The sequence below is a fragment of the Bos mutus genome, chromosome 17 (genome assembly GCF_027580195.1).
Source record: "Bos mutus isolate GX-2022 chromosome 17, NWIPB_WYAK_1.1, whole genome shotgun sequence".
Lineage (NCBI taxonomy): Eukaryota > Metazoa > Chordata > Mammalia > Artiodactyla > Bovidae > Bos > Bos mutus.
Window position 1 is genome coordinate 8,564,348 of NC_091633.1, and position 14,921 is coordinate 8,579,268.

Below are 14,921 nucleotides of genomic sequence, written 5' to 3' on the forward strand. Positions count from 1 at the left end.
AAAGATGTTGTATTTTATGGGGTTGAGAATCGCCTAGGAACACAAAATTGCAGGAGAAACCTGGCATATATTCCTGGAATGTTAATTACGCTTAGAGATGGAGAAAAAAATTAAGAGCGAATATAATTGAAAAGGGCATTTTTTATAACACAACCAGCTCCAAAAGTGTTCTGGAGTAGAATGCAAATGTAACATGAATATTAGACCTGCCACATGAGGTCTGGGCAGACTGCCCTGTCAGGGAGTGTTTAACAGGAGGATTGCTACGTGATGTTTCTCGTAAGTCCTTTGTTCCTTATCAAGTGGAGCAGCAAGCTGCTCCCAGGAACTGAGGTCATTATGTGAGACAGGCTTGAATCTCCTTTAGTAAACATTCTCTTTACGACAAAACTGCTTAGTCTTGATCCCCTTTCTTGAGATATGGATTGTCTCCTGGTCTTGTGACCATTATTAATCCCTTGTTCCCTTGGTAACAGTTGCTGTACATTTGGTTTTCTGATCTTTATCATTGTCGAAAGAAATTTCTTGTACAACAGCCTATATATTCTCACAGAAAGACCATTAAAGCACCTTTGCTCCATCAGAGCTTGGGTCCCCGTGTCTTTCTGTCTTTTTTCTTTCTCTCTCTCTCTGGCTAATTCTCTGGAGCATAGAAACCCGTCATGCTCACTCTCCTGCCCGGGCTTCCTCGAGAAGGCACCCTGTGCTTTCACCCCCTCAAGAAGGTGCCCTGTGCCTTCGTGAGCAATGCAAGCCCTGTGTTAACGGCTTTATTGGTTCTCTGCATAAACCAGGGAATATCAGCCTCTTTCTCTCTTTCACTTTCTTATCGTCGACTCCAGACCGCCAGGTCCCAGTCCATTAAAGGACCCCAACACTGCCCTTCGCAGCACCCTTCCTAGATCTGCAGGATAGAGTTCACCCTTCTGTCTGCCACCCTCTCTGTACCCCCCTACCCCTCAACCCTTGCTTCAGGGAGAAAGTGTGAGACATTCTAATTTTAGCTTTAAAATGAAAATGAATTAAAAGAGACTAGAGAGAAGGCAATGGCACCCCACTCCAGTACTCTTGCCTGGAAAATCCCATGGATGGAGGAGCCTGGTAGGCTGTAGTCCATGGGGTTGCTAAGAGTCAGACACGACTGAGCGACTTCCCTTTCACTTTTCACTTTCATTCATTGGAGAGGGAAATGGCAACCGACTCCAGTGTTCTTGCCTGGAGAATCCCAAGGACGGGGGAGCCTGGTGGGCTGCCGTCTCTGGGGTCGCACAGAGTCGGACATGACTGAATCGACTTAGCAGCAGCAGAGAAGGGATTTGGAAGTCTACCACACATGACCTCAGTCTTTTGGAAAACAATTTTAGGTTGTAGAGAGAATGTTTTAAATGACTTTGCACCACTTTGCAAGAATGTGATTAACTTTTCATTTTAATCTTCACTCTTCTGATTATGCTTAAAAGGAAGTGTCCGTGGGATGCCGGTCTGTCTTAACACCGTTTTAAAAATTTTTTTTCTTTTATATTGGAGTATAGCTGGTTTACAATGTTGTGATAGTTTCAGGGGGACAGCAAAGGGACTCAGTCACTCATACACATGTATCCATTCTCCCCCAGACTCCCCTCCCATCCAGGCTGCCACATAACATTGCGCAGAGCTCCTTATGCTATATAGCAGGACTTTGTTGGCTATCCATTTTAAATATAGAAGTGTGTACATGTCCAGCCCAAACTCTCTAAGTATCCCCCGCCATCCTTCCACCCTGGTAACCATCTTTAACATCTTTTTAAACATCTGCTAATCTTATTCTTTAACAGAGAGAGCAATGAGGCAACCATACCAGCTAGGATTTTATAACACTGTTTCCTTTGCATTTATTTTTGCAGGTATTTCTTACTTAGGGTGATTGCTATTGATTTCCCATTTAAGACTCTAAATCAAGTTTCCTTTTCAAAAAACATGCATCTAGGGATGTTTTTAATGTTGATATAAAGACAGATATTAAGTACATAAGAGAATATGTGGGGCAGGAATGAGTAAAGTCTAGGAAGATCTGGATCTATTGCAATAAAGAATAATAAATAAAAAAGCAATCTTTCTGCTCCCCTTTCTAAACCCAGGGCCACACAACTAAACAACAACAACAACAACAAGGATACTGGTACCCGCCACAGACTTAGTTCCTTTCTTCTGACTTGACCTCACTTACTAGGGACTGTCTTTTTTTTTTTTTTTAATTAAAGAATAATTGCTTTATAGAATTTTTTTGGTTTCTGCCAAACATCAACATGAATCAGCCATAGGTATACATACGTCCCCTTATTAGGGATCTTCTTCCTTGGAACCTGAGAAGTCTTGAATCAGAAATAAGACATCATTAGTGGCAGAGAACCAAATTATGGGCTTCCTTTGTAGCTCAGCTGGTAAAGAATCCACCTGCAATGCAGGAGACCCCGGTTCAACTCCTGGGAGGGGAAGATCCACTGGCAAAGAAGGGATAGGCTACCCACTCCAGCATTCTTGGGCTTCCCTGGTGGCTCAGCTGATAAAGAATCCGCCTGCAATGCAGGAGACCTGGGTTTGATCCCTGGGTTGGGAAGCAATGTGGGAGACCTGGGTTCAATTCCTGAGTTGGGAAGATCCCTTGGAGAAGGGAAAGGCTACCCACTCCAGTATTCCAGCCTGGAGAATTCCACGGACTGTATATCCATGGGGTCGAAAACAGTCGGACACAACTGAGAGACTTTCACTTTCAGCGGCAGAGAAAATAAAAGAACAGAAGGAAAACAAAGCAGGAGAAGAAGAGTGGGGAGAGAGGAGGGCACCCAGACTGACACACGGGAGCTGTGCCTCCCTCCCGGGGCTGCCCTGCTGAGGTCACCAGATGCCCTCATGCCAGGCAGCAAAGACAGGCAGGCCGACTGGTCCTGTCGGGTCACAGCAGAGTGCAGCTGGCCCTGCATCTGCCCACTGATGCCAGCGCTTTCCAGTTGCCCAGAGAACAAGGACTCAGCAGCCATTTGGAGGGACCGCCATGGCATTGCAAAGGCGTGAGCGCTGCCAGCAAGCCCCATCCAAGCACTGCTGAGGGCCTCTGCGGAAACGTCCTCTGGGTTCTCATTAACCGCTGTCGCTCTGCCTAACATCTGTTCTGCCTTTTAGATTGCTACCCCTCCCCCCTTTCCTTCCCTCCTTCCTTCCCTATTTATTAAGCAGCCCCTGTATACCCGGCTCTGGAGATAGAATGCATAGATATTATGCACTCATTAATTTGCTCATTCAATGATTTATTTCACAATAAGCAGGTATTGAATGCCTGCACCCCACTCCAGTGTTCTTGCCTGGAGAATCCCAGGGACGGGGGAGCCTGGTGGGCTGCCGTCTGTGGGGTTGCACAGAGTCGGACATGACTGAAGCGACTTAGCAGCAGCAGCAGCAGCAGTATGTCAGACCCTTAGGGATACTGATAATATACTGCTCATTCATTCAATACACAGGTATTGAACACCGACTGTGTGTGCCACACTAGAGGTACTGAAATGTATCATTCATTTATTCACTCACTGGTTCACTGTGCAGGTACTGAGTACCTCTTGTGGGCCTGGCATTCATCCTTTGACTTTGCACATATTGATGGCCTACTGGTTGCTAAACACTTGGTTTTGTCCTGCGTGACAGCAGCCCACAGGACAGCCAGAGGCTCTGACTTCACGGAACTTTCATTTGCATTTTTGAAATCATTGCCTCATCGTGATGCTGAGTCCTTACCATGCCCTACGGAAAGAGGTTGTTATTTTCATGTCCTCTTTAAAAACTGCACATTGAGGGCCAAAGGAGATGAGTGATTTGTCCAGGATCAGCTCCCTATTACCCCCGGTAGAGAACATACAGGCCTGATGCAGGCGGAATGCAGTGAAGACAGGGGACCTGGGTGAATGAAAGAGAACTTGCCCCGCCCTGCCAGCCTCAGCTCCAGCCAAAAGCTGCCATCACAGAACGTGGGTTCTAAGCCACCAGATTACCCAGCTTTCCAAAAACCCACAACTCTTTTTACTTTTATGCAAAATATGGCCATTTTGAAACAGAGGCAACTGATTCAAAAATCCCATTAAGCACTGCATGGGATAAATTAAACACATTTGGGGGCCACCTTTGGCTCATGGCCAACCTGTTTGGAATCCATAGCCTGGAAAGGTTTCAAGCTCCCGCTCTAAGAAGCTGAAAGCCTAGCTGTCACTTGGATGCCAGGCCTGCAACCCCAGCTCCAGAGAAGTACACTGATCTCATTGCCAGGAGCACTGCTCAGTCACCTGCAGGGTTGCCTGACCCAAGCCCCTGGTACTCTCCAATCATGCTCGAGTATAGTGAAAATATTCACAGGAAAACCCGAGCATGTTCAGAACACTGAAATGAGAGGCCCGGTGCCTGCCAGCCACCCCTTTTTATTCCTTAAAGCTGACATGGTCCTAGAGCCTTTGAACTAGACGATGACCTGATCCCATTCTAAATTTTCTTGAGTCCCAATCAATAGTAGTTACCACCGATCACAGGCTAACCATGCATCAGTAAATACTGTTCTAAATGTATTATATACACATTCTTATTTAATCGTCCCAATGGTCCTGTGAGTTCCTACTGTAGTCAATCCTATTTTGCAGATGGGAAAACTGAGGCTTAGAGAGGGAGAGCAGCTTGCCCAAAGTTACCTCGCTCGACAGGGGGCTCTATGATATGAACTCAGGTGCGTGTGTCTCCATACCCACGAAGCCACGCACCCACGGTCACCCTTCCTTTCCATGACTGCCACAAGTCCCCAGGCTGTAGAAACTTCTGTAGGGATCAAAGTGGCCCACTGAGGGAATTCCCCGGTGGTCCAGTGGTTAAGACTCTGTGCTTCCAATGCAGGGGGCCCAGGTTTGATCCCTGGTTGGAGAACTAAGATTCCACATGCCGCACCAGGGAACTAAGATCCCACTTCTCAGTGCAGCAAAAAAAAAAAAAAAGGTCGACTTAAAAAGAAGCGGCCCACTGAGTCTCCTGCAAAGTCACGCAGCAGAGGCTCTCACAGAAACCTCTCAGCTGGGCCAAGGCAGATCAAGCAGCTAGGAGGAGCTTCTTCGAGCTTGCCAAGGCTCGCCAGCTGTCTGGTTCGCCCTCTAGTCCTAGAGGAGTTCTGGGGAAGCTTTATAATTAGAGCCGCATCCATCCTTCCTGATATTGGGCCAGAGTTCCATGCTGGGGAGGAGAAGGCTCTACAATCTGGGGGCACTTTCTCTCCCTCTCTCCAGTCACACCAGCTTTGTGTTGGGTGTGGGATTTAGCAAGCTGGTCAGAAGAGCTGGAGGCACCCCCTACAGGTCGCCCCCCAGGCTTCATCTGTTTAAGAGTAGATGAATGTTCAACTGATCTACTAAATTCTGGCATTCTATTCAGTAATGTCTCCCAGTAGCCCAGGTCAGGGTGAAGGATGTGAGCTCTGGAGCCAGATACACCTTCATCTTAGCACTGGTCTGGCCATATTTATTGGCACCATGAGCTTGGTGAATAACAGGTAATGGGAATTGAGGAAACATTTCCTCTGAACCAGGGACTTTCTGTACAAGGGTCATTTACTCCCCACAGGAGCCCTATGGGGAAGAATATTACCCTCCCATTTACAGATAAGGGAACTGAGGCACAGAAGGGTTAAGCACCAAGGGGATGGGGCTAGCACCACCACCAGCATCTTTTACGTTCTGAAACACACATGCTTGGGCCCCCTAGGGAGGTGTGATTTTTTTTCAAGAATCCACAACCTCATAGCAATGTCTTTCTTTGCCCTTCAATGTAGCTCTGAATTAAACTTCCACCAAAAAAAAAAGTTCAGTTGGCACAAGTTTTGTTGTTGTCAAGGAGATAACCCAGAGAACACAAGCTTAGGGGAAGTCGCCTTACTGTTTTTCTGCCATACTGGTCTGAGATGTTTCCCCAGAGGGTGGAGCTGGACATCATGCCGACAAAGACCACCTGTGGGGGCAAAGACAGCTTCTGTTAGACAGTGACACGGAGCATCACAGAGAAAGGCAACACCGAAGTGAGCTTGCAGAGTCACACTCTTAGCAATAAGAATGAACCAAGTGTTACAGCTTCCCAGGTACCGCTAGGGGTAGAGAACCCACCTGCCAAAGCAGGAGACATGGGTCTGATCCCTGGGTTGGAAAGATCCCCTGAAGAAGGAAATGGCAACCCATTCCAATGTTCTTGCCTGGAGAATTTCTTAACAGTCCATAGTGTGGCAAAGAGTTGGACTTGACTGAAGCTCCTCAGCAAGCAAGCATTTCTGAGATCTTGTTAAGATGCAAACACTAGTCTGTGTGCTTCCTGTTACTGTTTAAGTCTCCCAACAACCCTACGGGGTGGGTGCTGCTGTTATCCCCATTTCAAACATGAGGAAACGGAGCCTCAGAGAGGTGAGGTCATGTGGCCAAGTCCACAGGTGTTAGTCGTGCAGTCTGGGCTGGAGTCAGGCTGCCTGGCTGCAGAGCTAGTATTTTTCCAGTTTCCTACAGAACCCAAGAAATGTCTTATGGCTAAGAAAATATTAAAGGTTGCAAGGAACTGAATACAGGAGACAGGAGGTTAGGATGGGAGCTGGAAGCCATGAGCAAGAGAAAGCATCCATGGAGCGCTCACTGTGTGCTGGGCAAAATTCTGGTTCCCTTGTTAGTCCTTGATCAGAGCTGAAGAGGTATGACTACTCATACCCATTTTATAGATAGGTAGCTTGAGGCTTAGAAGGGTTAAGGGGACTTCCCTGGAGGTCCAGCAGTTAAGACTCTGTACTTCCAATGCAGGAGGTGCAGATTCCATTCCTGGTTGGGGAACTCAAGATCCATGTGCCACATGGTACGGCCAAAAAGTTTTTAAAAAGAAAAATAAGGGTTTTAGAAATCTGCTCTGATCCCAGGGAGGAGAGGGTAAAGACAGGTCTTAAGCCCAAGCAGGCTGACTAGAGCTTTCTTCACTGTTCTATCCTTTCTGGAGCACTCACCAAGCGTCAGAGACCACACTGAATGTTCTCTACATTTGTTGCTATTGTTCAGTCGCTCAGTCATGTCCCACTCTTTGTGACCCCGCGGACTGCAGCACACCAGGCTCCCCTGTCCTTCACCATCTCCTGAGGTTGCTGAAACTCATGGCCATTGAGTCAGTGATGCCATCCAACCATCTCTTCCTCTGTCGTCCCCTTCTCCTCCTGTCCTCACTCTTTCCCAGCATCAGGGTCTTTTCCAGTGAGTCAGCCCTTCACAAGAGGTGGCCAAAGTATTGGAACTTTTTACATACGTCTTACCAAATGTTTCCAGGAGCCCCACGAGGTGGGTGCTATTATTATCCCATTTTTCAGATAAGGCAACTAACTGAGGCCCAGAGATAGGAACAGCATTGCCTAGTGTGGGCTGAACCCAAAAGCATTCCTCCAGGCACGTCCTAGAGCCGTGGGCTCCAATCAGGCTACACAGAGGCATTCCAAGGGAAAGCAAATTTGGATAATTTTAAAGGAATTAATTTCCACACCCTCAACTTCCATAGAAACTCTTTCCCGAGAACAGGTTAGGGTCTCATCTGCTCCCGGCTCCCCTTCTCAACCACCCCTCCCCCACTTCTTCATACTCTGCCCCCCGTTGTACTCATAGCCATCGCTTTGAAGTTAAACCCTCTAAGGCTGCCTCCAAAAGGATACCAATGACACAGATACAAATCCATTCGCAAGTCATCTTGATTCCAATTCCATTTTATTATTTTTAACCAAATTGCAGGAGAGGCTAATCAAGCTGTCAGCAAATTAGATCACTAAAAATAATTTTTCATGAACGACTGCTGTGTGCTCTTCAGCACGCAACTTGGAAGTTGCTGAAAAGAATCAAGTGGCTTTAGTTTACTGAGTTATCATAAAACTCCTTCAGTTCCTCCAGCAAAACTTTTTATATGTGAACAAAACCTTTCATATTCATGTCTATTCAGTAAAAATGAAAAATAGAAATAGCATTACAACTGAACCCTGTCTCATTTTGGCAACAGGCTTTCAAATTGTAGCACTGGAGAACACTCTTGAGAGTCCCTTGAACAGCAAAGAGATCAAGCCAGTCAGTCCTACAGGAAATTAACCCTGAATGCTCATTGGAAGGACTGATTCTGAAGCTGAAGCTCCAACACTTTGGCCACCTGATTTGAAGAACTGACTCATTTGAAAAGACCCTGATGCTGGGAAAGATTGAAGGCAGGAGGAGAAGGGGACGACAGAGGATGAGATGGTTGGATGGCATCACCAACTCAATGGACATGAGTTTGAGTAAACTCTGGGAGATAGTGGAGGACAGAGGAGCCTGACATGCTGCAGTCCATGGGGGTCACAAAGAGTCAGACATGACTTAGTGATTGAACAACAATTCAAGAATATGTGACATAGTTGAGAAACACTCCATACTCCTCATCAAGAGGTGCGTTCCTGATAAAAGTGACTTATGTTTAGCAATTATTTATCAAAATTAATTATATCTTGTTTTGATCTGTTGTTTACTATTAAAAATTTTCATGGTTAACTTACTGCAGGAGAAACATCTTAAATCTTAGTGCGTTATGATCTCAAAAAATTAAAAACGATAATTGAAAATGTCACAAAAATTATAATGGGGTGACTGATGAAACTTTCAAGCCTAGTAAAATCTTACATTGCTTGCTTTGTAGCTCATCTGGTAAAGAATCCACCTGCAATGTGGGAGACCTGGGTTCAATCCCTGGTTGGGAAGATCCCCTGGAGAAGGGAAAGCCTACCCACTCCAGTATTCTGGCCTAGAGAATGCCATGGACTGTATAGTCCATGGGGTTGCAATGAGTCGGACACGACTGAGCAGCCTTCACTTTCACAACCTTACATTAAGATAAAACTATATGGAGAAACTGAATGAAAATACCAGTTCAAGAAGAAAACAAGACAAGAATGAAGGGTTCTGCTTCATGCTCCTCCAAGCCTTAGCTCCAGGGAGCACCAGTTCCTACAGTTTACTGAACAGGTACTATGCTGTTTCCAACCCTGAAGTCACCTTCATGTGGAAGGAACTGGTGTCTCCTTTTTGGAAAAGCGAGGCTTATAAGGTTTATGTGATCCGATCAGGTGGGCTCCAAGTTCCCCGCAATTGAGCAGGATATCTGGGGCCCCCAGATGTGGTTAGAGTTGGCTGCAGACCTGCCAGGATACATGCGATGGAGAAGGGACGCTGAGGTCCTGGTGATTCCACTGAGGGTTTAATTCCTGTCTGCTGAGCCCTCGGCAGCAGCAGGAGGAAGTGGGGGGCATCCTGCAGAACACCCCCCTGGGGGACCAGAACTGAGCACGAGAGGAGAGGGCCACTGGGCTGCCTACCGAGGTCAGCAACGCCACCTGCCAGCTGGGCAGCCGCCACTCGCAGTGCAGCTGCGGCGCAAGGATGCTCAGAATCATCATCTCCATGGCGTCGGCCATCTGCAGGGAGCAAGCAAACACGTGAGGCCAGGATGCTGCCTGGGTCGGGACGGCTGGCCCCTCACTAAAAATTCTCATGGTAACTTACTGCAGGAGAGAAGAATTTAAACCTTAGAGCCTTATGATCTCAGAAAATTTAAAACGATAATTTAAAATGTCACAAGTCCACAGTCCCAAGCGAGTGCATAAAAAAATCCCTTCGGACTCTCCTGGTGGTCCAGTGGTTAAGACTCTCCCCTTTCACTGCAGGGGGCATGGCTTCAATCCCTAGTCCAGGAAGTTCTGTGTGCCACGTAGTATGGCCCCCCCAAAATTTTAAAATAAAATAAATCAATTAATTAAAAAAAGAAAAAAGAGAGAGACTCCCTCTTCTACCTTCTGCTGAGTGCCCAATCACCCATCAAAACACACTGAAAGCTCCAGAAGTTAAAACAGTGTGGTACCACACAGGAACTGATGACTAGACATTTAACATTCTTTGGGCATGTTTTCCCACATTTGAAAAAAAATTTAGGGACACTCCCTGAATGGACTGGGAAAGTAGCATATTTTGAAAATCAGAAAACATTTTTTTTTTTTTAGAAAAACATTTTTTAGAGGTAGAGAGACAGTGATCTTTTTCTCTTGTAGCTCAGTTAAAAGCTAGTTTCTCTTTGGTCATTGTTCATGTAGAATTGTCAGTATAATTAACATTAAAAAGTGTGATCTTTTTAATTTAATTAAAACATACTAGGGAGCCTCAGTAATGAAACACTGTGGTACCTTTACAGGATTAAACAGGCAGAGTAGTGGAACAGAAATGAGAGTCCAGAAGTAAACCCACGTGGCCCCGGGAATGTGGTGGATGATAAAAGCCACTTTGCAAATTAGTGGAGGAAATGAGGTGGGGAAATTGATGACTGTTTGGAAAAACAGGTAGTTAAATCTCAGTTTTGCACTATTCATAAAAATCCATTTCACTTGTATTAATGGTCTAGATTAATGGCAGAGGATGAGATGGTTAGACAGCATCACCAACTCAATGAATATGAATTTGAGCAAACTCTGGAAGGTAGTGGGGATTCCCAGGTGGCACTGGTGGTAAGGAATCCAGCTGTCAACGTAGGAGATATAAGAGACTCAGGTTCAATCCCTGGGTCAGGAAGATCCCCTGGAGGAGGGCACGGCAACCCACTCCAGTGTTCTTGGCTGGAGAATCCCACGGACAGAGGAACCTGGTGGGCTGCAGTCTATGGGGTTGCAGAGTCGGACAGGATTTAGCAACTGAACAATGACAGTGATCTAGATACATCATTTGCTCTAGGTAGATCTGGCAAGGTTAATAAGGAATCACAAGCCCCTTGAAGAAGGCACATTTTGATCTGTGCGTGTTCTTCTAGGGTGAGTCGCACAGATGACATTAGAATCTTAGAGTAGCCCTGAGCCTCAAAGGGTTGAGAACCACTTAATTAACCAGAAGCTTCAACTCCTCTTTGAGGGCAATTGTCAACCACACCCAACTCCCTCTAGGCTCAGACTTCATTATCACCCAAGGTCACTCAAACTTTGTCGATTGACGCAAAGACTGTAAGAGGAGGGAACCTTGTCCTCCCTTGTAGAGCATGGAAACCCAGTTGAGCAGCATGGCGTTCCTTGGAGACTGAAGATGATGTCATCGTCCCCAGAGATATTTACCCAAGCCAAGCCGGTGAGAACAGACAGCTTCCATTGAAATTTTCCAAAACCAATGGCTTCCACCGCATCTTCCACCATGAAAGTATCTGGGAGGAGAAAGGGGAGGGGAAGGAAGGAGTCAGAGCATTTTGTACTTGTCTTAGTTCCAGGGGGGCGGATCTAGAGGGATCCCTGGCCAAGCTCTTTAAAGCAGTGCATGCTGCTTCTAGAACTTATCCTAGGAAAACCTTCTGGCAAGTGTGTGAAGTGTGCTGCAAAGTCCAATACAACGTGGTTTCTACAAAGGGAATAAGTGGACAGCCCAGAATGTCTATTGACAAGGAACTGGTTAAATTATTTTATGTATTATATATGAATGTTTATATATCTACATCCTAAAATACAACCCACCTATTAAAAAACGTGCAGATATAGAAAGATGCATACAATATATTGTGATTTAATTTTTAGAAAACAAAGTAAGGTGGAGCAGAGGAAGTCAGATTGAATGCCCATAGCCCGTCAATAGGATCGTGTGTCAGTACTCACTTTTTTTGTGCATTTTGATCATATCCCAGTGCTTTCCAAATAAACACATGGTATTTGTGTGCTCAGAAAAAATTGAGGATGCAATTTAGAAGCTCACAAGTGGCTTTGAGAAAGACTAAAAGACAAATACAATGCGCTGTGCTAGAATTGATTCCTGTAACACCACTGCTGGGAAAACTGGGGAAATCTGAATAAAGTCTGGAGTTTCATGGAGGGTAATGCACCAATCTCAATTTCTTAGTTTTGACAAATGGTGTCATGATTAGGTAAGATACTAACTTTATGGGAAGCTGCATGAAGAGTATACAAAAATAAATAAATAAATAACGAACAAACAAAAAAGATTTTAAAAAAAGAAAAAAAGAGTTTACGAGCACTCTCTGTGCCATCTTTGCAACTTTTCTGTACTTTTAAAATATTCCAAGACAAAAAATAAAAATTAACTGAAAAATAAAAATACTAAAGGAGCATGCTGGGTGGCCGTCCTGTGGGGGTGCCTCTGAGGATCTTATCTGCCCCTGCTGGGAGTTGTCATCTTATTGGAATTTCAATCATGAGCCTCTTACATCAAACATCATTTTCTCCTGAAGTATAAGCTGGTGTTCTCATACCAGCAGGGTCTGATTTCCTTCAATAATATTGAGGAGAAAGCAGAGTGAGTCCTGGAACGGCCTCAGTAATAAGAACAGTAATAGTAATAATAAAATTATATGTTTACTGGGAGCTCAGCGTGTGTCAGGCACTGCCCTAAGAGAGTGGTCCCCATCCTTTTTGGCAACAGTGACCTGTTTCATGGAAGACAATTTTTCCATAGACAGGGGCAGCTTTGGGGATCATGCAAGCACATTAGATCTATTGTGCACTTTGTTTTGTAGTGACCTCAGAGTATTCCGCCTTGACTTTATGGCTAGGTTCCCGCTCATATGAGAATCTAACGCCACTGCTGATCTGACAGGAGGTGGAGCTCAGGTAGCAACGGGAGCAATCGGGAGCGGCTATAAAGACAGCGGAAGCTTGCTCACCCACCACTCACTTCTAGCTGTGCGGCCAGGTTCCTAACAGGCCACGGACTGGAACCAGGGGTTGGGGACCCAGGCTGTAAGAGCTTGCTGTACATAATCTCACTGAGTCCCTGTGACACCTACTAGTTAAAGGCTCAGTCTTAGCCCCATTTTTTAGAGGGGGACATGGACTTGCCCAGTGTCAATACAGCTGGGACACTGCAGATCTGGGAATTTAGCCCAGATCAGCCTAAACCCGAAGCCACTGCTTCTAACCTCTGCCTTCACTCCCACTCCAGTCATTGCCTCCTTAGATCTGCCAACAACAGGCCTCGGGCTCAAGCTGTTAATCCTCTCTCTGATTGGGAATCTGGGCCCTTTGAGGAACGAACAGAATGTTTTCATGCATCAGCATTATCAGGTGGTAAGGGGAGACCAGGTCCCCTATGAGCACTTCAAGTCTCCTTTAACCATCTCTACTCAGAGGGAGCACAAGGTCACAGGTAGGGATGTGGTCTCTGAGGCCAGATTTCCTGGGTGTAAATCCAGCTTGGCTAAGTTCTAACTGTGTGACCCTGGGCAAGATATGTAACCTTTCTGTGCTTCTGTGGCCTCTCCTGCAAAATGGGGAATATGACTGTAATAGTTCCAATTGGAACTGTTGTGAAGATGAAGTGGGTAACATATGTAGCGTGCTTAGAACCGTGCCTGGCACAGAGTCAACCCTCAGCCTCGTCTGTGGCTCTGATCACTGTAGTCATCTTTACAGTCACCATCACCACCATCAGCACCATCACCATCACCAGCAGCACCATCTCCTCGTCACCACCACCATCAGCCTCACCATCATCATTGTGGCTGCCATCCTCGGCCAAGTGTTAGTCGATGATGCTGACTGTCAGGGATGGTGATGCACCCTCGCCTGCTGAGAAAGCCATGCATGTCCAGCCCACACTGCCAGTGTCACCCTGGGGCCTCCAGGCCCTCCTACCAGCCCTTCACAAGACCCCTCTGAGTGCCACCTGGAGAGGCAACTCTGGAGCCTCAGAGCCCCTGACTATGGCCTGCCCCAACTGCAGGGTCCCCTCACCGTCAGTGGGATTGGCAAACTCCTTGGGCACGGCCGCCCCATCGTCCAGCTCCACGGCCTCTAGGCCTGCACGGACCCCTTCAATCTGGACCTCATGCTCTCCCGAAGCCGTGTCGTCCTCTGACCTTGCACTCTCGCCTGTGCGACGGAATTTCACCACCCTAGAGGAGAGAGCAAATCTGGTCATGATAGCTAGAATTCCTCCTCGACGACCTTGCGGTATAGTTGTGCCCAAGACAGGTGAAAAGCCTTCACTTGTGGTCCAGAGAGTTCTCTCATGGTCCATGAATGGGTGAAAGAGATAGAGGCTGGCATTTCTGTTGAGTTGGGCTGTGGGGAGAGTGACAACTTTAACAGTTATGTATCAGGGCTGTCTAGTACAGTTGGACAGGTTGGGCACTGCACAACTCCAGGGGGAGCCCTATTCACATAGTAAGCCATGTGAATGAGGATATCTTTGTTCTACACCTAAATACCGTTTGGAAACATATGTGTTTCAGAATTTATACTCATTGTCTATATCTAATGTAAATAACCGTTCAACTTCAGCTTCTTCAGCGTTACTAGTTGGGGCATAGGTTTGGATTACTGTGATACTGAATGGTTTGCCTAGGGAACATTTCATGCAAAGATGGGCTCGATAAAGGTCAGAAATGGTATGGACCTAACAGAAGCAGAAGATATTAAGAAGAGGTGGCAAGAATACACAGAAGAACTGTACAAAAAAGAGCTTCACGACCCAGATAATCACGATGGTGTGATCACTCACCTAGAGCCAGACATCCTGGAATGTGAAGTCAAGTGGGCCTTAGAAAGCATCACTATGAACAAAGCTAGTGGAGGTGATGGAATTCCAGTTGAGCTGTTTCAAATCCTAAAAGACGATGCTGTGAAAGTGCTGCACTCAATATGCCAGCAAATTTGGAAAACTCAGCAGTGGCCACAGGACTGGAAAAGGTCAGTTTTCATTCCAATCCCAAAGAAAGGCAATGCCAAAGAACGCTCAAACTACCACACAATTGCACTCATCTCACACACTAGTAAAGTAATGCTCAAAATTCTCCAAGCCAGGCTTCAGCAATACATGAACCGTGAACTTCCTGATGTTCAAGCTGGTTTTAGAAAAGGCAGA

At 46.1% G+C, this 14,921-nt stretch overlaps 1 protein-coding gene and 1 non-coding gene across 2 annotated transcripts in view; one reads left to right on the forward strand and one right to left on the reverse strand.

Moving 5' to 3' along the window:
• Nucleotides 1-14,921, reverse strand: part of SVOP (SV2 related protein) — a 74,051-nt gene that overhangs the window by 38,286 nt on the left and 20,844 nt on the right. The window contains exons 2-5 of the mRNA XM_005909546.3: nt 13,790-13,950; nt 11,171-11,256; nt 9,398-9,496; nt 5,932-6,003 (exon numbers count right to left, since the gene is read on the reverse strand). Of these exons, the coding sequence (XP_005909608.1) occupies nt 5,932-6,003; nt 9,398-9,496; nt 11,171-11,256; nt 13,790-13,950 (418 nt within the window). The remainder of the gene's footprint in view (nt 1-5,931; nt 6,004-9,397; nt 9,497-11,170; nt 11,257-13,789; nt 13,951-14,921) is intronic.
• TRNAG-UCC (transfer RNA glycine (anticodon UCC)) lies at nt 4,860-4,932 on the forward strand. The gene has a single exon. It is a non-coding gene; the product is annotated as a tRNA-Gly (tRNA).